Consider the following 26,827-nt stretch of genomic DNA (forward strand, 5'->3'; position numbering starts at 1 on the left):
CTTTAGCCTAATAGGTTCCATTCAACGTTGCTATTCTTTAGAATAACTAGCATTTATTTATGCCCCTCTTCGTCCCGACCCCTCGCTCAACCTGAGCGAGAGATTTTAATATTTGAAACCTGGACCAAAATTTAAGTTATCTATTTCCGCCCTCGCTTCACACTTCCTCTTATTTTAGTTGCTTCGCTGTTTTTCCCTAAGGGGTTCAGTAAAATTCCTAAACGTACAACACGTGTTTGGGCCGCCCGTGGGCTGCAGTAATGTACGAATAAAAAAAACGAATACCCATGACTGTTTGGTTGAAATCGCAAGAAATCTGAATGGGAACAGATCATAAGGTTACAAGGAAAACATAGAGGTGAACAAAAGTAAAGTGAAAAGTAAAGTCTTGTTAGCTCTTCTCCTCCTCCTGACGGTCATCCGAGGCACCACCGGTACATACACGTCATGGCTTCTAGAATTCATTGCTCTGCTCTGAAAGGGGAGGGTGTCCACAAGTGTTCTTCTTTTTTTTTAATGCAGAGCATTTCAGTAACTCACGATGTCACCCGCGTTGACGTCCGTAGTCGTAGTCCACACCCCTCCCCCTAGACTATATAAAAAAAAATACTATCCGGCGCCTGGTTTCGATCCCTCGACCCTGCGAGAGGAACGCAATGTACATGGAGCTCTACCCACTGCGCCACAAAGCCGACACAGAACGGGAGGCTACGAGCGCGCCTTATATCCTTGACTCATTGAAATTACTGCTGACCAGCGCTCTCTCGTCAGCAGTTGCCACAAGTGCAACAATATTAACGTAACGCAAACTACTTAACGTCGTGCGCCCCCGGAAATGCTCTGCATTTGATCGTGCCCCTCGCGAGGGGGATGTTTGACGCTACCTTTTTTTTGGTTCCTCCGTACGCGATATGTTACTCCATCCATCTTCTGCCTCCAACGTCGCGGGAGCGTATTGATCTGCTTTTGTCATTTCCAGCGCTAGAAACGGCGGATAAGTGCCGGCCTTTTTTACTGCCTTTACGGATACTGCTTCGAGAGATACAACTTGCAAAAACTGAGTTGATGGGATGGAAGACGTTCTGAAAATGCACTTCACAAAAATATAACAGACGTTCATCCGTCAAATTTTCACTTGTTTTAGAATTTATTTTCGGTTTTTCTATAATGTACAAAGCACATATTCGTAGAAACACCATTAAACAATTTGTTACACATGCTGTAAACGTCGTAAGTAATTGTTTTCACTATGCCCTTAGTTAACAAGGTCCCTAAGCACGCGATCCATTTCATATTCATGTACATATCTGCCCACCCCTTTTGAAGTATGCTTAGGGCTAAACACCAGATGCAGCACCAAGCTGAATGTGAATTTGCACAGAACTCAGTAAATGCGAAAACAACACTTTCTAAATTGGATAAGGGGCTATCAGCTTCTTTAGAGTCAAGGCACAAAATTACTCAGGAACTAATTTTGGTGTCCTCACGGAGTGTCCAGGACATGTTAATATTCCCTTTATTAAGAGAAAAAGCTACCAGTATTTGGTTACATGTTTCGGTCAGCTTTGGTGTGGATCACAATAGCTTTGCTGTGATGTGCTCGTTAGTTCAACATCAATCTCCACAGCACAATGTTTTCGAGTCTACGACGCAACCGAATCGATTTCAAAGAGAAAATGCGAAGTGGGAAATTTGAAGGTAAGGCGGGGGTAGAGACGAACTGGATTAGTTAGACGAGCCCAGCAGGATATCACCAACTAGGTTAGAATCCGAAGTTTCTTAAAGCGTGCGCTTCCAAATCCCGTAGCCTCTGCCATGTACGCTGGTACTCTTAAAAGTACATGAGTGAAGCTTTTTATCATTGTGTAGCGACGGCAATGAGGTAAAAACGCGTGAATGATATTTTGAAGTTATTTTGCGTCTTACGTTTTCTGTAAGTCGGGTTGTCAACGTGAAGCACCTTTTTGTTATTCAAAAAATGGAGTCCGAAGCAAGCTACCCAGTTTAAGATTGATCTTCGTAGCTTGCACCTAGAGGGCTGAAACAAACGTCAGTTTCGCTCCCAACCCTGGTTTACATCGAGCATTTAATGGTAGAAACCTTTTTGTGGTGCCCAGATATGATCTTTAGCGCCTGCAGATTTCCGCAAAGTATATAATACCGTATTTACTCGTTGCTGGGTGCCGGTTTTCCTATTCCGCACTGCATACGGTAAGATGGAGGAATGGATGCTGAGATTTAAGCACTATTCAGATAATGGCGTGGTTTTCGGACTTCCTCTCTGTGGAACAGTATGTGAGCAAGGGGCGACAGGCGTAAGGTGCTTGAAATAGTAACAACAGGGCGTATTATACCTATTTTCATTTAGAGCGCATGCCGAAGAATAAAACTTTCGGCTCACAGACGCGAAAACACCATCAAAACCATCCATCAATCTGCACCAGGGAAGGCAATCACAAACTGAAAGTTTTCGTTTGCATTTTTATGGCTGCAAAATTTAGATCGGGTTCTTCCGCCCAGCTAGATCAGCTGAGGTAGACGAACCTTATGTCACATTTTATCTTTCTTGAGAGGGCGGATATTAGTTGTTGAGGTAAATTCAATGTGTCGAATTGTGGGGAAGGCCAGATTGATGCGTCTTTCACAAGTAGACATCGTTATAAACGCGAGGAACAAAGAAACGTAACCTTTAGCAGGGAAACGAACCCAAATTCTCACCTCTCGTTTCAGTAGTCGCTACGGTCGCTGCTAACGGGAAAAAATTGCCGTTGGTGCGAAACACATACAAAATAAAAAGCACAGAGTTCGCTTCACACACCCGAGCTGCGGAATTTGTTTTAATCTTGCCTGAACACGCAAGTAGAAAACAATAATACACCGCACGGTAACTTCATGCGGTTTAATACTATGGTCACAGCAGTCTTCTCAGTAACATGTTTCACGAAGTGTCCTCTCCGTCCGGAACAGTAGGGAGGGGCGATAAGTATTGTCCTTTGTACGGTCGCATGAACGCACTGCTGAAATGCAGGCGTTTGTCTTCGCTGTGACGTGCCCTCTTCAGCCACTGCCGCCATTACAGACAACGTTGCCAGGTAGCTGTTGCGCCATCCACGGTACGGTCAGGCTGGTAATCGAAAATATGCAGGAATAATAAGTGGAGAGAGGGAAATGGAGAAACAGAGAGATGTGTTAAACGGGTGCATATGCATTGTACAAAGAAACTGCAAATTTTATGTGCAAACTAGAAACTTTCCAGTGGAGGAAAAACCGGAAAAAAATATGCCTCGTCCTGCTTCTTCTGTTTCGTTGCGTGTGTCGCTCTCTAATTTTTAGAACAAGTATGCAGAAACTTGCTTGACAATGTGTTTTACAGGAAAGAATTTACACAATATTGCCGCGAGCTATAACCTATGGTTTGTTTATTTGCGTGTTTTGTTGCCAGCGTCTGGCCGCGCCTTGCTTTCTTATCTGAGTTAGTAGTGAAGCAAGCATTTCCGTTCTAACACGAAAATGTTTCATGCCGCGGTACACCAAGATTTCACTGTCGTCATGTCCGCCCAGTACAACGAACACAGAAGAAACGGCAGAAAAAGTTTCATTGCCGCGGATGGTGCTGCCGTCTAGGAGAGCTGAAGGGAAGTACTGCACCATGACGCTAACGAGCGCCGACTGTCGGCGCCTTGATCGCGTTTGGATCGTAGCTTGGGCAGTGAACGCGCTCGCGTGTTCACGGTATCGGCAACCAACTCTGCCTCTCGCGTACCACAAGGTGAGCTCGTCGCAACGCAACCATCTGCGTACACGTCACGAAGCAGGGCCGAAGTGGTCGAACCTTTGCCCAAGCGATTTGTTAGCAGGACGTCGCTCGCCAAGCATACCCATTAGACAGCCGCCGTTCCGCAAATCATGCTCCTTTCGCTCCAGATTTCGCTGCACATTTCACTTGTGTTTTACTCATTCCTACAACAGAGGAACCAACCAGTTTTTCTTTGTATGCCGCAACGGCTATCTGATTCGATAGGAAGAGTGTACTGCCTGACGTCACTAGAATGAAATGTTCGCCTTTGATCCCCAACATTCTTGATCTGATTCGATAGTTCTCAGGGGTAATGCCGAAGGATGAATCCTCGCACGGCAAACATCGCGGTATTCGATTCGCCGACGCCAGTCTGAGCACGTCACTTCATTGACTGCTTCTACGTCTCTTGTATGTTCTTTTATTTTTAGCGAAGCATGGGTCCTCTCCAATAAACTTGGTTTCTTGAAGAAACCTGCGTCGTCTTTGGCTAGGTGACAATATACTTAAAAGAGGTAGCGCACGCTAGAGAGTATGAAAATGGTGCCGACAAACGCACGCAAACAAAACTGTGCGAAACGCGGTCATTAAGAAAACAGTGCGACTATGACACGATATAGAAACAAGACAGTGGATGCCAACGAAATGAACGATGGTAGACTGAAGGGCCACCGCATGGGGCTTCCTGTTGCTAAATCTAGCAGATATTATGCTGCGAAGAGCGTAAGAACAGGCAGTTTGCACATACATGCCTCGAAACTTGCATGTAACTGAACAAAACAAAACGCGTTGTACCACTGTTACAGGCATGCACTCGTAATCTGCTGGATCTAAATTTCGGATCAATTCGGACTCAGCTCAAAACGACTGACCATTGTCTCTTACCGTCATTTGTGCGGTGTTTAGGCTGGAGACAATACATTTATTTTGATCAAAAGGTATCACGCGGGACGTGGAGTTCGTGAGCTTGGCGTTTCGATAAGCAAAGGAACACAAAGTAATAACGCTTTCGGTAAGCAACGGTGGATTATGAGTGTTCAAACTACTGCTCACTGATACGGCGAACTGAAAAGAAAATTTTATCAATGTGCACTCAGATACAAAATAGAATAGTTCTAATAAACTATAGGTGCATAGACAATGTGTCACGATACGTCTTGGTGCAAGTCGAACGCCAGGAGTCCCGTTCGACTCGCGTCGCGGGCGAATAGTGGGGACAAACCAGTACGGTAAAGGCAGAGTGTCCCCAGATGAGCTTGAAATTTGTCTTAAGGATTCTGGCAAGTGCTGGGCATCAAATGACGTGTACAGCTTTTTCCAATGAAGTGCATTTGATGCTGGCCGTCCGTGGATCACAGCCTTGAATCACCTTATTCTCCAGCCCTTCTACGGAGACTTCCCAAACTTTTTCCGCTGAACGGCGTAAGCCAAGAACCCTGCTGAAATAATCGTTTCAAACATATAAACAAACAACTCACTACGCTCACTGTAACGGAATCACTCATCCAGAATGAAAGCTACCAGTAGCAGTAATGTTTCTGACCAAGAAGAACCGCGCTTCGTCCCATTTAAAACTAGGTATAGCATTTGTGGCGGATTCACTGGTCAAGAGGGTAACTTTGTGATGCTTACCTTCTCCTGGCTTTGTTCACTTATACCAAGCACTGTACTGCTCCGTTGCTTGAACTCTCCCATTGTCAAGATATCTCTGCAAAGAGTACCACGGTATCACGGAACAATTAGCTCAGTGTAATATTCTCTGTAGCTTTGTTTAGAAGCCGGTTGTAGCAGATCTAAGATAGATGTTTTCTTGTCTAAACTTGGTCGGCTAATGAGTAAAGACGCACCTAAAAGAAAGACTCGCGTAACCACAATAAGTACAAAAGACAAACAGCTCTCCGCTACAATACGCATATTCCACAATACGTAACTCCGAACGATTCGTTCAACTAAAAATTCATAGTGCTCACCTTGGCAGTAACCGGCTATGTGAGACCTAGGTGGGCTGCGCTTAATTGTGGCGTACGGCGCAGCATCACACCTTGACTGCAAAGATAAAACAACAAAAGGAGCGATAAAAGGCAATTTTTGCATAAAAATCTCACAGATTTGAATAACGTACGAAAGTTCCTATTTACGAAACAAAAATAGGTGGCCTTTACATTGCACAAACCTTGCGTTGCGGATTATAGTATTAGTCTGCAGGTTGCGAGGTCGTAAAACGGGTGTGGTAAACGCCCGCAGTATAACAATAACGAACGAACATCGTTATTTTCTCCCACCTCTCATAGACCGCTTGCCGGAAGCTGTCGAAGAAATGTGCCCACCGCAACGAACAAGAAGTCAGATAGAGCTGACGTATTCATGAATACTCGAATTCCCGTATTCACCGTTTGACGTGTTCATATGCTCCGCCCGACATAATACATAAAAACACAAGAAACGCTATTTCTGTCATCGATAAAGAAACGTGTAAGACATGTGAAAATACCTTTGCAATCCAACCCGCCCTTTCAATCTTTAGACTGCGTCTTTCCTGGTCGAACAAACTGATTTCGTGACGTTTGTCATGAGTAATTTTCCCTGAGGTCAAAAAACCTGAAGGATACTTCTTTGCGGCTGTAGCCGACATAGTAGTACTTGTTATGGGTTATTATTTTACCCATCTAGATAATTTGAAAGGTAGTGTAAATCATCTAGCTACAGGCCCAAACTTTTTTCTTCGTGATTCGGGAAATAGTTGTCCAGCTGGAGGATATTCTCAACGTCTCTTTCGCGATTTGGTGCGGCAAAAACCATATTAATGCAAATATATTCGCGGGGAAAGTTGAAATGCCCTGAGAACGAGATTCAAGGTCTGCTAAAATTGTCCTAAAAGGTCAAAATTATTTTCATTTTATTTGCCGGAAAAAAATACAGAAATTCTTTCTAGTTTCTAAAACTAAAATCTATCTTAACACAGCTTTGCGTGGACTGTGAAACCGTAACAAGGCAGTCACTTTGTGACAAAATGTTTACAACGCACATTTGAAATAACAGCCACAAGCAAGAAGCCGAAACTTTCTAATTACACAACTACCAATTAACGGCATAAGAATACAAAATTTTACGTAAACAATGGTACAAAGAAACAAGTATATTACGGTATTAAGGTGTCTATCATTGAACAGGATGACTTTCTTGACACGATAAGTGGCAAATGCATACAGCGTCAATTTCCCAGCTAGAGAATAGACCTCGCTGGTTTCAATGCCACTATTAAGTTTCCTCCTTCCAGCAGATACTCTCTCATTTTCTTCTTTGCATGTGGCGCACTTATTGAATGCTTTTCTTTCTGGTATTGAAACGAATCCGGCTAATAGCCGCGTCACAGCCGCTGTGATGCTATAGGCCCACACATATTGACCGAAGTTTATAGAACGCCGGAAAGACAAAAGTATTTCGAAATAACCTCGATGTTATCTGCCTGATGCGGGTGGATAAATAGTATTTTGCTAGCATGTTTCGTAACCATCTAACCTTACACTCTTAGACATCTCCGCAGGTGGGCTTCACCACAACACCCCAGAACAACCAATCACCGTGCCAAACTGTGCACATTTGGCGAATTACGAGGTGCAGGATGCGATTAGTGCAAATAAATAGTATCTACGCTGTGACAACAGCGCAGATGCACGCCTTGCGTTTTTGTCACGGCGCAGATACAATATTCTGATCTAATCGCATTTTTTGCCTCATCATTTGCCTCATTTTCACATTTGGCCCCGATGATTGCTTAGTCAAGCCCGCCTGCAGCGATTTTCAATAGTGTAGGGCGAGACACGTTTGCACGCTATATTTTAAAGTGTTCCAGGTCTTCAAAAAACGTGTCACATGCCTTACGAGCGTGTAAAACATCGCCATAGAGTCTTTCCACAGCAAAAAAAATTCTCTATCGCTGGGAAACCCACATGCACTGAAATATCTTTGAATGCCACCTTAAGGGGACACTGCCGTGAAGTGTTTACATAAACAACCTACTTTGCAAAGATTGAAGTCTAGAATGTGTAACCTACGTACTGAGTTTCCCGTAAACTGACGCACGTGTTCCCCATATAAGTGCATTCTATAGGGTTCTATCATTCTAGCACCGCCATTTACACTGATTTGGTGAATTCGGCTGTGACGACGCACTAGCACGTCTTTATGACGTAATTTACCGCAGAGTGAGAGATTAAAACCTTAGTAAAAACTGTGGGTAAACAAGGAGTGGATATTACCCATGAACTATTTTAAACGTTAGAGCTTTGAAGACTGCAATAGCGGTTTCAAAACTCTCTGATGTCATAGCGATAGCGTCTTCGAAAGTTTGTGACGTCATAGCGATAGTTCCTGAGGCTGCCGTGGTGGGATTTTCGTGCTCTCCCTTCGTCCGAGCTTTTATAATAAACGAAGACGCTAGACATCGGTTAAATAGTCACAAATAATTACGTGAGTTGTCCTACATAATGCACCGCTAATTAAAAGATTGGACAATTTATTCTGGTGTCCCTTGAATCGGGAAAAATAATTAGGTTAATTTTCAAGAAATGTCGGCGATGTGGTCCACACATTAGCCACAACAGTAATCAGTTACACACCTGCGACACTTCGCGAGATGCTCATCGCCTACAAACAGGTTTGCTGTCCTCCATATTCCAGGATGCGAAATCCCCGTGGATTTCTTCCCACAACGTATCGCAACGCATGAATTCCCATAAACAAACCATTCTGCCTAATAAGGGCACCTCTGCGATCCGAACAATCTCGTTTTTGAACAAAGGGTAGCGTGCGCGCTCCCCCGCTATCGATTCCAGCGCTCTCCCTCAGATGAGCGCCGTGTTCTGAGTGCCTTACGTAAATGGTATCTTTGTAGCCGGCTGCGCGCGCCTCCATTCTCGCCGGGGGGGACCACACAATGGCCGTCGGCGCAGGGCCACTCCCGGTTTCGTTTAGGCATTCATCGGGACGCCGCTTAATTACATCGCCCTCGCTGCAAAGAAATGCCGGGCGCCAGGTTTGAAAGCGAGTCACTGTCGTTATGCAAATGCTCTCCTAACACCACTAAAATAACAGCGCCCTGACTTCTACTTCGTTATCCCTTTAGTGGCCCGCTTCATCGGTGTTACGAAGCCACGCTGCTATCTGTGGTATTTGCACTTCCCTTTATTCCGCCCACGCACGAGGAGTGCGTTTAAAGAAGCAGCGGCTCGCCCCCGTGAGACCTGTTGTGCAGGTAGCGTAGGAAAACGGGCTATTCCTGTGCTTAAAAGGTTCTTACCCTGTACGCTATCGCCACAGCGGCAGCACAGTCGGCGTCCGCCAGTAACCGCTGTTGCTGCGCCTGGAGCGCGGCGTATGGTTCGGCGTACTCGTGGCCCTCCTCGCCACGACGTCCTGCGGGCACAGATACGGGGGAAAAGTGAGCAAATAAATGAATCCGGCTCTCTACGACCGCACGGTGCTCCTTTGGGCCTTTATCCTTAGTAGCGCTCTTATATATCCGCTGGTTTTGTGTACTGGCAAGCCAGGAGAAAGATAAATGTTGGTAGAACGCTTTCATAGGAGGCACGTAGGGCAAGCGGCAGCATTGCACAAATGCACATACGAAACCCCCAGGCGAATGCGAGACCCTTGTACCTGCATCTGTAGCAGTCGTAACTTCAAACGAAATAATGTGTAGTGATGTGGACACGCCAGATCTTCGGATTTACTTCAACATGCCTTGGTTAAAGGTCTATTTGATTTGTATGAAAGAGCCCCTTGTTTAGACGAATAATCTATGCCCGGCACACGCTCGAAAACTTTAAACTTTGAACTCTTGCATTCAAGTACTTTATGAATATGCTCAACCTTCCCCTGAAGAACACGCGATGACTGACTACACAAGAAGAAGGTGTAGTAGTTGGAAGTATGATGCAAATTTCACGGTCTTATCTTATCTTCTATCTGCTAACAATACATGATGTCGTTACCTCTGAAGTAGGTGCATATTAACGAGAGTTGACATAATTCTCTATTGCGCACGCACCGCTACCCATAACTGCCATGCGGCAAGGCATAAGGTGACTGAAGCCCTATTTTCCTCGGTCGGCGACCGACTAAATACCGAAGTTGTGCAGTTTTAAGATTAAATCAGTTTAATTGGTTTTTTGGTGGTTTTGTTTGTTTTGTTAACATAGAGGCTGAAGTGAAGTGTGCACCCCTAAGCAAAGTGCGCTTTAAATGAAAGCAGATTAATGTAATTTGAATTCTGAGTATCCGACATGCAACGGGAACTACGGCACCACTGAGCGCCTGTATTATAAACGATGAAGTAGAAATTGTGAGCGGTATTTAACGCTAGGGGAGCAACATCAAAAGAGTAACGGACCCTGTATCACTCTTGCGTTGAACGTAACCCTTAGCGTCCCATCAAGGATACAGAGAACACAAACTTTCTCTAAAAAAACGGGAAGAAAACCATGCGTGGTTTCATTCTTTGCTTTACTATTTAAAAGGACCCTGCAACACTTTTGATAAGCGCTTTCACCCTTTCCTTCGCGCCTGGAACCACTGCGAAAGCTATAGTTATCGCCAGCACGAGCAGCACAGCGTGATGTCGTCGTCGCACCAGATACGCCTTCCATTTCTGCTGTGTTTTTGTGGCTTTTTTTTATTTAAAGTTGCTATCGAAAAGCGTTCATTGCTGCAACTGAAGGAAAACCAGACAAGAGCCGTTACATGACCTTAGTGACGTAATTCGAGCCGCCAAAGAACGTCAAGACCGGGAAAGACAGAAAACTCTTTTGAGCGAGTTCACAAGTTATCTGATGTGAATAGAGCAGTCATTTTTGGCTTAGGTACTTTGCGACCCCCTAATAAAAGCACTGAGTGTGTTGGGTGACTCCGTTTTGCAAGCATTTAAGATTTCAAAAAAAGTTGAAGAAAGTGTTGCAGGGTCCAGGGTAAAAGAGCAGCAAGGGCGTTTGCTCACCTCTCCTCGACCCTGATGCGACGGGCAGGGGCTTTCGCGCTGGAGAGGCGTAGTACGAAGTCGCTTTGCCGTAGGCTTCCTGCTGCTGTAAGCGCTCTTTCTTGGCACAAAACTCGGTCATGCTCATCGAGTCTGTGCTGCCTTGGCACTTCCGAAGGGGATCGTCTGCAAAGAGCAGCGTGGGATAGAAGCCCTAAGCCTGCGACGAGTTATATAACAGATAAGAAACGTTGCAACTGACGTAGACAGGAAAGAGGATACGTCGAGGTAGAGGGCTAGACGTTCTTTGACGCCGAACGGTCGGTTCAGCTTAATACGCTTAAGACGACAACGCCGGTGAAGCCACGTGCGGTGAACACGAAAGCGCCACGGGAGCGGCTCGGACGATTTTTGTTCCTTTTGCAGTGGCGTGCGCAAGCACACGTGCGCGTTTAAATAATCGAGGCGTTCAGAACGACCCCGCGTGGCAACGCTGCCGCAGAGTCACAGAAGCAATGCGAATGCGAGCACGAAAACTGAAGTTTCTGGCACACGCAAGTGCAAGTCCAAATGGATGTCAAAGAAAGCATGCTCGATATAAAAAACCGAGCTTACTTTTTGGCCTCGCTGTATCCGCGGCTCCTCGGATTCCCAACGCCTAAATATTTTAGAGACAACCTCCCGCCAGCGCCATTTCATGTTCTCGTTCCCTTTCAAACGCGGCGTTCGAATCGAGCAAAATGCCGCGAATATTTTATGCGCGAACTACATGGAGCGCCGACACTGCAGTAGCAGCACCGGTTGAAGGGCGTAAGCTTTGACATCATTACGCCAACGGGAAAGTTTATCGTAGACGCCGCGACAGCGTCACTGCCGAGCGCTGTTGCCACGTGGAATGAAAATGCCGTCGACGCCGCTTTAACGCCCAAGAAAATATACTTTTTTTGTGTGTGTGCACGCCGGGAATGTGGTTGTAAACCGAGTAGCAGAACTGTCCAGCCTACTTCTCGACCGGCCACCCCTGCATTAGCATTGCGGGAGTCTAGCGAAATAGATGCAAGCTCAGGCCCGTTAGTCTTATTGTATCCGAAGTCAACATGTTACACCGCTGGAAACCCAGTGTCTGGAGTGCATCGCCAACTGTCAGCGGACAGGTATAGCTCTTCTCATACTCAGCATAGCTTTAGCGTTGCCGTTGGTAAAAGCTTATTTAACGAAATTTCAAATCACTTTGAGAATTTCATGATTTAGCGCGCTGATGCTACACGTGAGCCACTATACTAGGGAACAAGTTAAGAACAAGCTTGTGTACGGTGCCACTCCGCCTAATCGCGCGTTTTGACAGGAGATTGCTACGATTACGTGATATCGTCTGCCTTTTGTCCCTTAGTTTGTTGGTCGTCGCTGCAGTAGTTTATACGCATATTCAGTCCAAAAAATCATGGAAACGGCTCGTGCCCTGCTCAAAATATTCCCAGTAACGCGCTACTTGCGGCGCACGGAGTAACATAAGGCTGCAGCGATAAGTCACAGCGGCAACTTCCATCGCCATTCTTAACTTGTATCCGACTGTAGGGGCAATGCACTGGAGGGCTACGGGGTAATTTAAACCTACTGGGGATCTGCAACTTGCGCCGACATATCGACACACGCAAGTTTTTGTTAATGGCCCCGCCAGAAAAACGGCCGCCGTGGCCGCGATCTAACCCGCGTTCTTCGGCCTTAGCAACTGAGCTGCCGTGGAAGACGGCGAATCACTTTTGTGAAGAAAACCAGTTTTCGAATATATTCTAAGACATCATAGGGGTTTAGCGAAACTAAGTGGGTGGAAAGTAAGTCATATTTATGCTCCCAAAGCTACGTTACAGGCCTAAATGTACTGCACAGATCGTCTGCGGGCCCGCCTTGGAAACGCACAACAAGAAAGTTTTACACAACAAAACGGTGTTGCTAAGAAGAGCTTCGATGAGGTATGCATACTGCAACAGGACTAGCGCGGTGCTGAAAAGGTAGGAGTTGGGTTCGATTACGTTTTCATATATGCTGAAGTCGGAAGCCCTCACATTTCCGTTAGTCAACACTGCTCTCATTTCTTATTGTGCTTGTTGTTGATGCAGTGGCACAGTTATCAATCCTCCAAGTACACATCTTCGCATTGCGCAACAATGTGTAAATTCAGTTGAAACTTTCATGTTCAGAAGCCATTTATAATCAAGCGCAGCTTTTATTTGATTAATTTGATTGTAGGGTTTAACGTACCGACGCAACGCAGGCGATGAGGCGCTCCGTAGTGGAGGGCTCCGGATTAATTTTGACCACCTGGGGATTTTTAACGTGCGCCGAAATCTCGTACACACTGGCGTTTTTTCTTCTCGCCTCCATGAGAAAAGCGGCCGCCGCGGCCGGGAATCAAACCCGCGACCTCGTGAAGCGCAGCTTTGTGCGTAATACCATGTACTGTTGACAGTAATGAACGAAGTCTGAAAACTCTAAAAACACCACCTGTTTTTCTTTACGAGATACGTGTCAGAGAGATAAAAGAGGCAAGGAAGAGCCGCTTCTTCAAAAAATAACAAATGTTTGCAGCCTTATCTGCCCCCCGCCCCCTTTGTATTTTCCCGTTGAGCGTACATTACTGACATTGGACTAAATGCTGCGAATCAGCAGCATGCTCGTCATGTCCTTGACAGAGGTTTTTCAATCTGGACATCCGAACGCTGATGAGCGCCGCTGATACCACCAACGCTTGGCTTTTCTACAGGAAATGCAGCAGTATATTTTCGTTTCAAGGTAGAGTTGGAGTGTACGGTACCGCCTCCTAACAGAAGTCACCGATGTGCAGTGGCGTCATTAACCTCAATGGAGTCAACGGAGCCAACCGTTCGTTTAACACCAGCTAGGCTCACCGCAATGGTGCAAAGTGTACATATGGCAAAAGCGTGGCCCTACATAGCCGGTCGTGGCGATTTCTATTCAATGCCTCGGTTGCGTTTTTTTATAAAGGCCTAAAAATACCGAGCATACAAGATTTCGGCACGCGTTTGAGAATTCTTAGGTTGTCTAAATTAATCCGTAGCTAAGAACTGAGCCGCTTTCAAGCGTAGCTTCAGTCCAGAATTCGCGAATTGAATTTAACGCACTTTTACGATTTGTTTCAAACCTTCGTTTTCTAAGCAGCTGAAACCTAAACATATTCACAAAGGTCCATTCCCGAAACCAGTGGTGCCCGTGATTCGGCTACACATTGTAAGATTGTCATCTCACTTTTCCCTAGTCTATGGGCTATGAGGTATGCCTTACCCATAGGGTTTTCGTCCCCGGTGCCCGCGGCGCTGTACGCGTCGTTCTGCCGGCGGAGGCACACCATCACCAAGGCGATGACGACGATGAGCACGAGCACGGACACGCTGACCGGAAGGAGGACGGACAGGTTCCGGTACAGCGGCAGGTCGCCGGCATCCCCGGCCTGGACGCCCGACGAGCCATGGGTCGAACTCACGCCAGCTACGCAGAAGGAGAGAAAACAGAAGGCGGACAAATATTGTCAGCAGATAAATAAACTTTGGAATGTGTATGCGTCGTTACCCCAATCCGAAGCATTGAAGAAGAACTTGTAGCGGCAAGCCACAGTGCCAGCGGCAGCAGCGTGACGCAGGCCCACGAGCGCGCTCTCCCGCCGGAGGGCACGTGGGCCTGCGTCACGCTGCTGCCGCTGGCACTGTGGCTTGCCGCTACAAACTAAATGCAAAATTTCTTATAAGGCAAGAAAATTAACCTTTTATAGCCTCCCGAAGTTCCTGGCAGAAGCATTGTTTACTTCAAAAATGTCGAAGATGGTAAGTTTCGGACAAAAAATGTGAAGTCACAAATCATCCCTAATAAAGTGCATCTTCTACACTGCGGATGTAAAAAAAATGCGTCCGAAGAGTTGCAGGGTTCATTTTCGGTATGTTTTGACTAGCGCGGCAATGTTTGCATCGAAGGCTCTTGAATAAACCTGGCAAATAAACTCCAGCAAAACGTAACGTCACAAGCTGTCGAGACGAAAATGAACAGTTCTGGCGCCGGCGTGTTTAATTCTTTAGCTACGCACGTTGTTGAATCGATATCAACTTACTGCTGATTTCATGTGATTCATTTTATTGTACTAAATATGGTGAAGAAAACTGGGAAAACATCCGTAAAATTACATTTTCACATGCATCACTCGAAGGATGACTGAAGCAGGACTACTCTTACCCCAGTTCAGAGTGCAGTCTGCAATTGAAATGAACACACCGGGCACGTTTATATAAGGGGTTCAAAGGCCGTGTTTGAGTAACCTGGGTTTTACCGAGATGCTTTCTCAGCCCAATATTTCGCAGTATAGGTCGGGCACCCTTACCGTGTACATAACGGCCTCCCAGTACTGGAATAGTGTACTGTGAATGTGCTGTATTTATTGTAGAACTTGTAATGCGTGCTACGATCTACAACGTAAAGCCACACTTGAGGGGAAAGTTAACTTTGTGAAAAATTTGCGAAAGCTATCCCTTGAAATATATGTTCAAGAAAAACTAGGTGTCAGCTGCTAAGTTAATGTTTTCTTGTAGAAAACGTGCAGCGGGAATGCTAGACTGTACGAAGAAATAAGAACACGAAAAGCGCCCATATGTGGGTCCGGACAAAATGTGCATTGGACCTAAAGTTATGTCATCGGACTGAGTGAATTTTGGCTCGTAACACTTTTCACTATTAGATATTTCTCGTGACATGATACCTGAAGGCACCCCTTATTCTTAATCTAAACGTCATGAGCCCGGAATTAATAATTATAGCATTCTAGCTTTTGCCGTCGATACCTCCTGTATGCAGACGACATTACTTTATGGGTCACACAGGGGTCGCCAGAGAAGATTTAGGATACGCTACAAGAGGCACTGGATGCTCTTCAAACGGCCGATGCAGGAATCGGACTGTTCTGCAGGCTTTAAACGTCGAGCCCCTTGTCAGTACATCACCCAAGATGGCATCCAGCCCCGATACATCTAAACATCGGCCAACAGCCCCTACTAACAGTGAAGGAGACAAAAATTCTAGGTTTACTCATACACTCCAACGGAAAAGGATACGCTGCGGTAGCTAACGTAATAAGACAAGGGAACCAGCTCCTCCAAGTCAGCAAAAGAATTGCCAACAGACATAGTGGCCTCAAAGAAGCCGATCTACTACAACTTAATGACGCACTCGTCACTGCATGTATCAGATAGCCCATACCGTATTAAACGCTAACCAAGAAACACCACGAGAAGCTTAATGCGCTTCTAAAAAAATCCACCAAGGTCGCCATGGGAGTCCCAATGAGCACCTCCAACACACACATCGAGAACGCCGGCCTCTGCGTAACATGCGAAAGCATCGTAGCAGCGCACAAGCACAACCATCTAGCCAAACCAAGAAGCGCCATCCCAGGACAAGACCTTTTACGACTACTCAAATTCGACACCAACCATCCTCCAGAAGAAGAGAAACCAATCATCCCGGAAGACCACAACCGAATTAAACCGAATTACCGTAGCACCCATCCCAAGACAAATGACCAGCGAAAAGGACGACACAGGACGAAAAATTAGAGCAGCATACTTTACGAAGAAAATACGACGCACACGAAATGAACGACACATCTTCCCAGACGCTAGCAACCATAAGAACCAATTGGCATGGGCCGCCGTCGAATTCGAAGGAACTGAAGCAACGTGCACGTGTCTCTGCACACAGAGCACTGGAGCAGAAATATGCGGCATTGGCCAAGCCATACAAAAATACGCACACCCCACCGAACCTCTACACATCTACACTGATTCCCAACAAGTATGTTCACGCATCCTACACAATCGAAACCCCCCACAACACACACGCTTTATGAAAAGATAAAAGGACCGATTAGACTCTACAGGGTACCTGGTCATGTCGGGATGCAGGGTAACGAAAGAGCAAACCGACTCGCCCGCGAAACCGCACTCCGGGCTCCCTGCAACCGCATCCAGCCCCACAGAGATCGCATCCCACCGAAACCCATCACGCTGAAAGATCTACGACACAATTCAGAAACTTACCCTAAACCACACACACATCTAACCAAAGAAGAACAGATCTTAGTGAGGCAGGCGCAAACGGGCACCCTCCTAACACCAGCACGAATGGCCCTTTACCAAGGAAGTCCACTGCGACAGTGGTCGAAATGCCGGGGAGTGCAAGACCAGCGTCACCTAGCTATTCGGCAACTGCAACACGGGACCAGGGCAAGAAACCATTGTGGGACTCTCTTAACGTGAAGACCGAACCGCCCTTACCGCTTTCATCAAGCAAAACCTGGAACGCCACCGCAAGGGACATCAACAAGCCCACGACAAGGATTCAACCTAATCCATCACGATGTCGCCTAGGAAGCCACGACAGGCAGCAGTGGCGTAGGAACTATTTTTTTCTTGGGGGAGCCAAAATTATGCTACCTTAATAATCATCATCATCACCACCACCACCACCATCATCATCATCATCAACAATTATATTAATATTATGGTTGTTTTTGAAATCGCTATCGTAATTCATTTTCTTTGAGTACTTCTGCAGGGTCTGTACAGTGCTGCTACAATGACTAGTGTGCATAAATAATCGCAATTGACCCATCAATATAAAACCGTATCAAACCCAGTCAAATATTCCCTGAGTTACAATGACTGTGCCCTCTACACGAGGCAACAGTAGCACCCATGATCCCGTACCTTTTTATTTATCAGTGCAAAAAAGCTGTGTACAACTAAATAAATTAAAAAATTAAAATTTGCAAATGAAACACACACAGCAGTTCATATACATGCGTCCGAACCGCGAGCATACTACGAGACCTGGACATTCATGCTACAAAATGAAGGCTTACACGAAGAATATTGACAAAGCAAGTGAGTTAAATATATAGAGGTCACTTGAAGAAGGAAGTTATGCTTTGCGTTAACATGCACATGTAGATTGAACCATGTGCGTTTTATTATCAGAGTACGTACATGCACGACGGATAATTTGTTTTAATTTTGTTCCGAGTATTTCTGATTGTCTGGTGCACCATTATATTAGGAAAATTTCAGTAGTATCATACGAATGCATTCATATTTCGTAATGTACAGTCGCACTGCTGATATATCTGCTGAGAACTTGTTAAACTCTGAGTTTTTAGGCTATTGGGGCAAGCCACTCAGGGAACCATGGTTTTCTAACAAAGCGGAACTGGTTAGCGTAAAAAATTATTGGCCATACTGTCCATTGGAGCTGGCTAGTATCATGACTGTACGAGCCGAATACAAAGGGCAAAGCCAATATACCATCGATCCTTTGATTGATACCGCAGGCATCGAATATTTGGGCGGGGATAGTAGCTTTTCAAATGTTCGTACGAATGCCTTTCAACTATAAATCTTCCGAAAACGGGTAACGCCGAACCCACTTTTTTTTTCAGATTTGAGGCCACTCATAAGGGAAAAAATATCGTCTGATCCTTAGCCATTCTGCCTTCAACAAATAAACCTAACTTTGCTTGAGCCGTCTGAGGCTCAGCAGAAGTCTTCAGGTGCCCCTTGACTGGGGGAGCCGTTCTCCCCCATTTATACATTAGGGGGAGCCGTCGCTCCCCCTGCACCCCCTGTTCCGACGCCCCTGGGCAACCTAGAGGTTCCCTGAAAAGAGGGGACCTATACCGGATAAAGATATATAGAATAAAACTTTCATTCATTAATTAATCCACCGCCGCTCCTGTTATTAATAAAGTCCAAGTAAAGCGCAAGGTCCCTCCAAACGCTGATTTCCTGCACGCGCTAATGTGGAAATTTTTTTGCTACTGTTGATGATCATATTTCGGCAACAAAAAGGCTCCGTTCTAAAGTAAGCTGTTGTTATTTTTTTAATGCGATGTTATAAAAGTAATCCAAGGCACACAACCAGTTTTATAGTTATAGAACCGTGACATTATACGAGTTATGTTGACTTCGTGACCCAGTAGTAAACAATAAAATCATTAACGACGATAGCTGTAAATATATTACGGAAGGTACGTTTCTGTCAACGCCTCGAGCAAACGAAGTTGCCAGCGTGCTTTCCTGCAGTAAGCAAAACAGCCAGTACTGCCCCTTCCTTTTCTACTAATGCCTTATGCACACGGAGATGCATCCTTTACAGGTGGCGAGAATTAACAAGCTTACTAGAAAGAAATAGCAAGCTTACCAGTGACATGCGTTGAAAAACTAAATAAATTAACGGCGAATTTTAAGACATTCAACCAAGAAGTGTTCGAAAACCTCTTCTTGGTGTTTTGTGAAACCCAGATTTACTGTTTGTTTTCTATGTGTGCTCTTAAACGATCAATTAGAGCCGACGAGGAAGGACGAAATCAGATTTCGTCCTTCCATATTATTGCCACTGTTCTACTTCATTCAATTCTCATGTTTTATCACCAGAATATGTAATTCGCACATCGATTCATGTGCGGTACTGGCATCACTTAAGAACTGCACACCACCTCACCTGCGTCCCCGTACTACTTTTCTCGGTACCCCAACCTCGCACGATGCACGGTGACCTTACCAAATTAATGTCGCTGTATTTTTATATTGTGTTAGCCATTGTTCCAGTGGTACAGATGTTTTAATTAACGTAGAGGATTTAATGTGTACAACTCAGACTTATCAACTTGTGTATTAACAAGCTGATTATGACTAAAGGCACCTCATTTATGTTGTCTTCTTCGAACGTTGATGTACCCACTCATGCTGACTCACGCATACATGCAGCAGTATTAGTAAATAAATATGCTTTGAATATATCAATGCAGCTCACGACAAAGGCTAGCCCGTCTTTTTTTCGCCCTTCTTTCGAGCGTTTCAGCTCACTGAATTCTCTTGGCAGAAGTTTACCTCGGAGAGGACACGTCAACCATTGACATCGACCCTGCCTCCTTCTGCTCGTCTACTGACCCATGTGTGACTTGTTCAGCGTCCTGAAAGTGTAGTCCGCTTCCGTCGTGCCGGCGTCGGAGTGCGCGCTGACCCGCACTTCGTACTCCTTTCCAGGAGTCAGGTGCCGGAGCTCGAAGTGCCGCTGATGGGCCGGAATGGCGTCTGACACGAGCTTCCAGGTGTGCTGCTGCGGTCCACCCCCGGCAGGCTTCAGGTGCACGCCGAAATGGAGGATCGGACAGCCGCCCGACTGCCACAGGTCCAGTTTCAAGGTCGCCGAGGTGGCGTTCAAAGAGACGAAGTTCTCCAGTTTGGTCGACACGGGTGCTGCAGCGAAGTCAAGCACATTTGTCAGATTATTCGCGAATTACGCAAGAGAAAGAAAAGGCTGTTCTTGAGCGAAAGTTGGGTTTATAGGTTGGCTGGAAAGTTGAGACAATGCATTCGCCACTTTTGTATGAGAGAGGCGACGTTTTAAAATTGCGCTAGGCACAGTGCCCACCTCGCGTCCCAGTACACACCAGCGACGCGTCCCTTGTTCCTACTACATGTAGCTTGGCACGCCGTCGAGTTTGCGTTGTAATTAACAGAATGTAAAGTAAAGGGAACAGTTATCACCATTTCTTTGGCAGCAAAACTTGCTTCATATTTAAGGAATGTGTGTGACCACACGTACATTTACACTGATGCACAGTGGTAGATTGTAGCTCCGCCGTAGTCGGGTTTGTTCCATCTTAATAACAAGACAACGATTCAAGATTTCCAGCTCAAGAACATTAAAGTTTTCAGTTTTCCGATGTGGGCTTTAGTTATTATATTAGAGCTAATAGCAATCATCATCATCATCATCATCATCACCAGCCTATCTACGCCCACTGCAGGGCAAAGGCCTCTCCCAGTCTTCTCCAATTACCTCGGTCCTGTGCTAACCGTGACCAATTTATCCCCGCAAACTTCTTGATCTCATCTGCCCATCTAATTTTCTGCCGCCCCCTGCAGCGCTTGCCTTCTCTAGGGATCCACTCTGTTACCCTTAACGACCAGCGGTTATCTTGCCTTCGCATTACATGCCCTGCCCACGTCCATTTCTTCTTCTTAATTTCTACCAATATGTCTTTAACACCAGTTTGCTCCCTGACCCACTCCGCTCTCTTCTTGTCCCTTAATGTTACACCTAGCATTTTCCGCTCCATTGCCCGCTGAGTCGTTCTCAATTTAAGTTGAACCCTCTTAGTGAGCCTCCAAGTTTCTGCCCCGTAGGTGAGTACCGGTAATATGCAGCTGTCATACACTTTCTTCTTCAGCGACAATGGTAGGCTGCTATTCATTATCTGGGAATGTCTGCCATATGCACCCCACCCCATTCTGATTCTTCTAATTATCTCTGCCTCATGGTTGGGATCTGGGGTCACAATTTGGCCTAAGTAGATATATTCGCTTACCACTTCCACTGCCTCGCCACCTATCTCAAACTGCTGTGCTGTCCCGAGGTTATTGATCATTACTTTAGTTTTCTGCATATTAATTTTCAGGCCCACGGTTCTACTCTGTTCGCCCAGTGCAGAAAGCATGCTTTGCAATTCGTCCCCCGAGTTACTTAGCAACGCAACGTCGTCAGCAAATCTGAGGTTACTGAGGTATTCTCCATTAACCCTTACTCCTACCTGTTCCCAATCCAGCGTTCTGAATACTTCTTGTAAGCATGCTGTGAATAACATTGGAGAGATTGCGTCTCCTTGTCTGACACCCTTCCTTATAGGTATTTTACTGCTCTCTCTATGGAGGATGATGGTAGCTGTAGACCCATTGTAGATATCCTCTAGTATTCTTACGTATTGCTCATCTACCCCCTGGTTCCGTAATGCCTGAATGACTGCTAGGGTTTCGACCGAGTCAGATGCTTTCTCATAATCTATGAAGGCTAAATATAGGGGTTCATTATACTCAGCGCACTTCTCTATCACCTGATTGATCGTGTGAATATGGTCCATTGTTGAGTAACCTTTACGGAACCCTGCTTGTTCTTTAGGTTGACTGAAATCTAAGGTTGCCGAGATTCGGTTAGCGATTACCTTGGTAAATACCTTGTAGACGACTGACAGTAAGCTGATCGGCCTGTAATTTTTCAAGTCCATCATGTCGCCTTTCTTATGGATTAGGATGATGTTCGCGTTCTTCCAAGATTCCGGTACCATTGCGGTCATAAGGCATTGCGTATACAGTTTTGCCAGTTTTTCAAGTACAATTTCTCCGCCATCCTTCAAGAGGTCTGCTGTTATCTGATCCTCACCAGGTGCTTTGCCCCCTTTCATTTCTTTCAAAGCCTTCTTTACTTCTTCGGTCGTTACTGGTGGGATGTCTATCTCCTCTGAACTACTGTCTCGTTCGGCATAATCCTGTATGTCCCGGCTACTGTACAGATCTCTATAGAACTCCTCGGCCACTGTGACTATTTTATCCCTATTTGTGATGACATTGCCTTGCTTATCCTTAAGTGCATACAGCTGATTTTTCCCCACGCCAAGACGTCTCTTCGCTGCTTTCAGGCTACCTCCGTTTTTTACAACGTATTCGATCCTCTCCATATTATACTTCCGTATGTCAGCTGTCTTCCGCTTATTGATTAACTTCGAGAGCTCGGCTAGTTCTATTCTGTCAGCTGCGGTAGAGATTCTCATGGTTTGCCGTTTCCTGATTAGATCTTTCGTCTCCTGTGAAAGTTTATCAGTATCCTGTCTAGCCATAGTGCCCCCGACTTCTACTGCACATTCCGTGATAATGCGTGTAAGGTTGTCGCTGGCTTCCTGTGTCGTAAGCTCGCCTTCCATGTTAAGGGCGGAATATCGGTTCTGCAGCGCGATCCTGAATTCTTCTACTTTATGTCTTACTGTTAGCTCATTTATTGGCTTCTTTCGTACTAGCTTGTTGCGGTCCCTCCTCAAATCTAGCCTAACTAGATTTGAGGAGGGACCGCATATATTAGAGCTAATAGCAATAAATGGACCATATTCTGCGATTCACTTTTAATCTCGGCAATCGACTCGACACTACTTGTTCAGTAACTATTTGAGGTAGACATAAGCGAACGTTTCCATGGTATTGCTGGCAACAGTCCCGACGGGATCCTTCTACGGCTTTTCAGTTTTTGCAGTTTCATGAATAACGACTACGTCGCCCACGCTGCTCGTTCTGCACATGAAGTTGCCCAATGCATAAGCATATTGGATTTCAGGTCGGACACGTCCCAAGATAAGGTAAGTTTTATGTAACCAATATATGTGCAAAATATATGAGAGGGAGAGCCTAAGCCTTCAGAGGCTTGTGTGGCAACGCCCTACAGCAGTGATGGCTTCACAGACCGGCGTTTGCATATAACGTGCATTCATAACGTTTTGCAATACACGTCAAAAAAAGTCGGTACAATTTCTCTACGGCTACCTCCTTCAGCGTGAAACCTCTAGCATATTCGGAGCGTACGTCCGGACTACCTGGATTTCTCGCGCCGGCGTTAACTTCCATACGGGCTGTTTTGATCTCAGTAAAATCTGTAATGCACTGCCTGATTACGAGTGGCGCTTACAAGCACATTCTACTTTAGCGTGGAAATGGCGAATAGCTTCTGTTGTGAACTACGCAATGTTTAAGACATAAGTCAGGATGTTTTGGGTTAATATTCTATACTCAGGTCCCAACTTCATCAATCCAATACCCGGAGAAGACAGAAAATATTCCCTTTAATTATACGAAAATTCTCGGACACAGGTCATTCCAGAAATCGTCCCGGAGGGCCCTCAGAATCTTCCTCGATTCGCAGTGTCCACGAGCCTGTGTGACTTGCCTTAGAAGTAATGGTTGCGAGGACCAAGATAACCCCATTAGTACCTCTAGGGCACGGTCAATATTTATTTGTCAGTGCTTACCAGCCCCCCGTGTTCTGCCGTAAATTATGTCACGTGGCTCTGCAGTGCCGAGGCTATTGGAGGCAGTCATGTAGAAGCTGTACAAGGAGCCGCACTTTAGGCCCTCCAACGTGTACTTGTTAGAACTTGTGCTGAGAGTCTTCTGCTGCCATTCCCCGCCTTCTGCTTGGTAATGAAGCACGTAGTCTGAAACGTAAGATAAAAGACAGTTGTAAGAAAAAGGTATGTCAATAGTAATAAGCTTACAAAGCGCGCAGTCACTTGGATAACAAAAAAATGCGTTGCCGTATAAACTTTTTGCTATGTCTCCAACAGTTAGGAATGGTGCATAACGGGGCTAAAAACAATACTAAGAGGCAAAAGGCAGCCGCGGCCGGCCTGTTTTTTCTGTGAGCCGCCAGAGCGGCAGCAGCCACGAGCGATGAGGATGTAGAGCAGTTGAGGAAGCAGGCGGAGTGCTCTGTGGTCGGAGAAGTTGAAATAATTGGAATTTTGCATTTCGGAGCTTGATGCTAACAATATTGTCGCGTGGAATAAACACGCAGTTGTTGAGCCGGGGTCCTTGGCGGTGACGACCAGATGAGTTGGCGCAGCTGACGGCGCTTTCGTTCTTGGACGAGCTCCCATTGAAGTTAGAGCCGACACAAAGAACCGCAGCTCCGCCGCTTCAGCAGTTTTTACACTGAGTGGAACTGGTTTTCTTTTGTTTTCTCTTCCCACGGGAAATAAAAGCGAAATTTTGGTGTAATGTGTGTGCTTCATCCTACCTACTCAGGTCAAAAACACTACGTTAATCACTCCCCTACTCAAATGTTCCATATATGCGGAATTATGGGAATACGGAGTTCATACGGAGTGTTACGCCCCCAAGCGTAATGAAAGTAGATATTAGTGCCACAAAGAGAGGAATCATATGAGTTCGCACAATATGCACGTTTGGCACAGTTTTCGTGTTTTTATCTCCAATAATAAGCAAAATGACGCTCCGTATGATTTCCGTATACTCCGTATATATGGAATTCATACGGACAATAATTTCCCGGTTCTAGTGATCATACAGGCGTAAAACAGGTGCGAAATTTTCCCACAGGTATACACGTTTTTATTTTCAGGTGCTTCTCAAAAACCTTCTTTTTTTTTTTTGTTGCTGCTTTGTGTCATGCTACCAATGTACTCCGCATTCCCATAATTCCGTATATACCGAACGTTTCAGGAGGGTCCATCAACAGTGTACTGTTTAGTCACCCTTTCCTATCTGCGTACTGTGCTGTGGAAGTAGTTATGCTTGTATATCTGTAAACAGGCGTAATCTTGTAGTAAGCCCAAACTTTCCATGATCGTTAATTCCTCCTTAACACGGTTGCAATAGCTGGAACTCTCGCTGCGGCAAGCAGCGTCTCCAATGTTGGGTATACGGATCAGTTGGAAGCAGTGTTGTATACGTAGTGTACGTGTAAACCTCAGTCACAATAGTTTTATGGCATTCCAATAGGCTTCTTCAAATGACTGTTGTCAAACTCGCCGATACGCTACCGGCTTGGGTGCTATGCAGGAAAGCCGGATGACGATTCCAACTTCGCGACCTAAGGGGAGCTAAGCGCAACAATTCCGGCTGCTGAAACGGGACAAGGCAGCCACCTACACACCGAATAGTGAACCAGAGTTCAAGACGATCGATGAATGGAGAGGCGCTTGCGCCACCTAGCAGCGAGGATGGCAGGCTTCACGATTTAGCGCCAAATATAAAATGGGGAAAAGATGAGAACCCTAAACGCAGAGAAGTTAAACATGCGTAGCGCCCTAATTAACTACCCCGCGCTGGGGGAAGGGGGGGGGGATATGAAGCAAACGAGAAAACGGTGGTAATAGGGAAATAGACCGGGAAGGCTTGGGCACCGTAGCTGTTTCGCCAGGCACTACAGTTATTTCGGAAATGATCTACAGCGTGAGCGAGCTATCGTAGGTCTCAGACGAGCTCGGTAGCTAACACAATTTTCTGAGACAAATATGGGGCACAACGAGAAGGTGCATTTGATGGATTGTATGCTTTAACGTGCGGACGCAACGCAGCCGATGAGGCACGGTGTAGTGGAGGGCTCTGGATTAATTTTAACCACCTGGGGATCTGTAGCTTGCGCCGAAACCTCGTACACACGGACGTAACGAGAATGTGAATTCGCTATTAGTTCTTCAGGCGTAGCCGTGGACGCTGTTCGTCCATTGAATAACAAAGGAGGAGGCTTTTGTGAAGGCTACTCACAACTTGTATACCCGTGCCACGCGTACACAAAAAATTACATTAAGTGCTTAATGCCTTAAGTTAAATGCCATTAATTTGCTGCCACACGCAAAAATCTAATACTATTCGCTCTAATGTCATTTTTGGCTTAAGGAGTTCCGCACAGCTCATTCGCCTTCACGAACGCCTTAAATCTGCCTACTCTCTAACGCGATCAGCACCAAATGAAGCCAATAAAACTCTCAGCAGCAGAGTGTTGACGCGGAAACGTAGCTAAACTTCGAAATAAGACGATTTTTTGTGCACTCTAGGTGGCGAAGTTTTGAAGAATACGAAGTTCACTAAACCAGCGGCAAAAGACAAAAAATCGCGTTACTTGCCGTGTTAAATTTTCTGGATTTGGCTACCGCTGGCAGGCGACGGCAGCTGCTAAATCCACTTTTAGACACGGCTCACGCCATGTTTAAGAAAACACTATTTCTCATAACATTTTCTTGCACAAAGAACATTGTTAACCTTTGTAAGAAATGTTTCTCTACGTTAAAAACTTCTAAAATATGAGTGTATTTCTCTTTTTTTGTCATGATAATGCCTTTGCGTTTTCGCGTGTAGCGCGGCCCGCCCAATTAATGTCATTCAGTATCCTAAGGCCTTAAACACTTAATGTCATTTTTCGTGTACGTGTGCACGGGTATTAGTTGTGAAAGTAAGTAGACCTTGATCACAATAGTTTATACAGGAGCCAGTGTTCGAGTAGAGGTGGGAGTATGTACGTGCGGGGATTCGCCATGTCAGCTATACTCCACGGCTGTCAGGTAGTAATGCGCGAACGAACGCATAAAACGTCCTCGCGGCATCGAACCTGCCTGTTTCGCAGAATAAAGAGGCTGCGTTTGCAGACGCGGCCTCAGCGGG

General features: G+C 45.7%; 1 protein-coding gene across 1 annotated transcript in view; it reads right to left on the reverse strand.

The window, feature by feature from the left end:
* Positions 1-1,202: 1,202 nt before the first annotated feature.
* The window catches only part of LOC144174538 (cell adhesion molecule Dscam1-like), a 345,506-nt gene continuing 319,881 nt past the window's right edge, over positions 1,203-26,827 (reverse strand). Inside the window, exons 21-28 of the mRNA XM_077703291.1 lie at positions 23,674-23,859; positions 19,772-20,080; positions 14,070-14,273; positions 10,791-10,955; positions 9,096-9,211; positions 5,767-5,842; positions 5,429-5,504; positions 1,203-3,124 (exon numbers count right to left, since the gene is read on the reverse strand). Coding sequence (XP_077559417.1) covers positions 5,494-5,504; positions 5,767-5,842; positions 9,096-9,211; positions 10,791-10,955; positions 14,070-14,273; positions 19,772-20,080; positions 23,674-23,859 — 1,067 coding nt within the window. The 3' untranslated portion in view covers positions 1,203-3,124; positions 5,429-5,493. The remainder of the gene's footprint in view (positions 3,125-5,428; positions 5,505-5,766; positions 5,843-9,095; positions 9,212-10,790; positions 10,956-14,069; positions 14,274-19,771; positions 20,081-23,673; positions 23,860-26,827) is intronic.

Source organism: Haemaphysalis longicornis, unplaced genomic scaffold, assembly GCF_048455015.1.
Source record: "Haemaphysalis longicornis isolate Haplotype H1 unplaced genomic scaffold, Haemaphysalis longicornis Haplotype H1 scaffold_3, whole genome shotgun sequence".
In the NCBI taxonomy this organism is placed as follows: Eukaryota; Metazoa; Arthropoda; class Arachnida; order Ixodida; family Ixodidae; genus Haemaphysalis; species Haemaphysalis longicornis.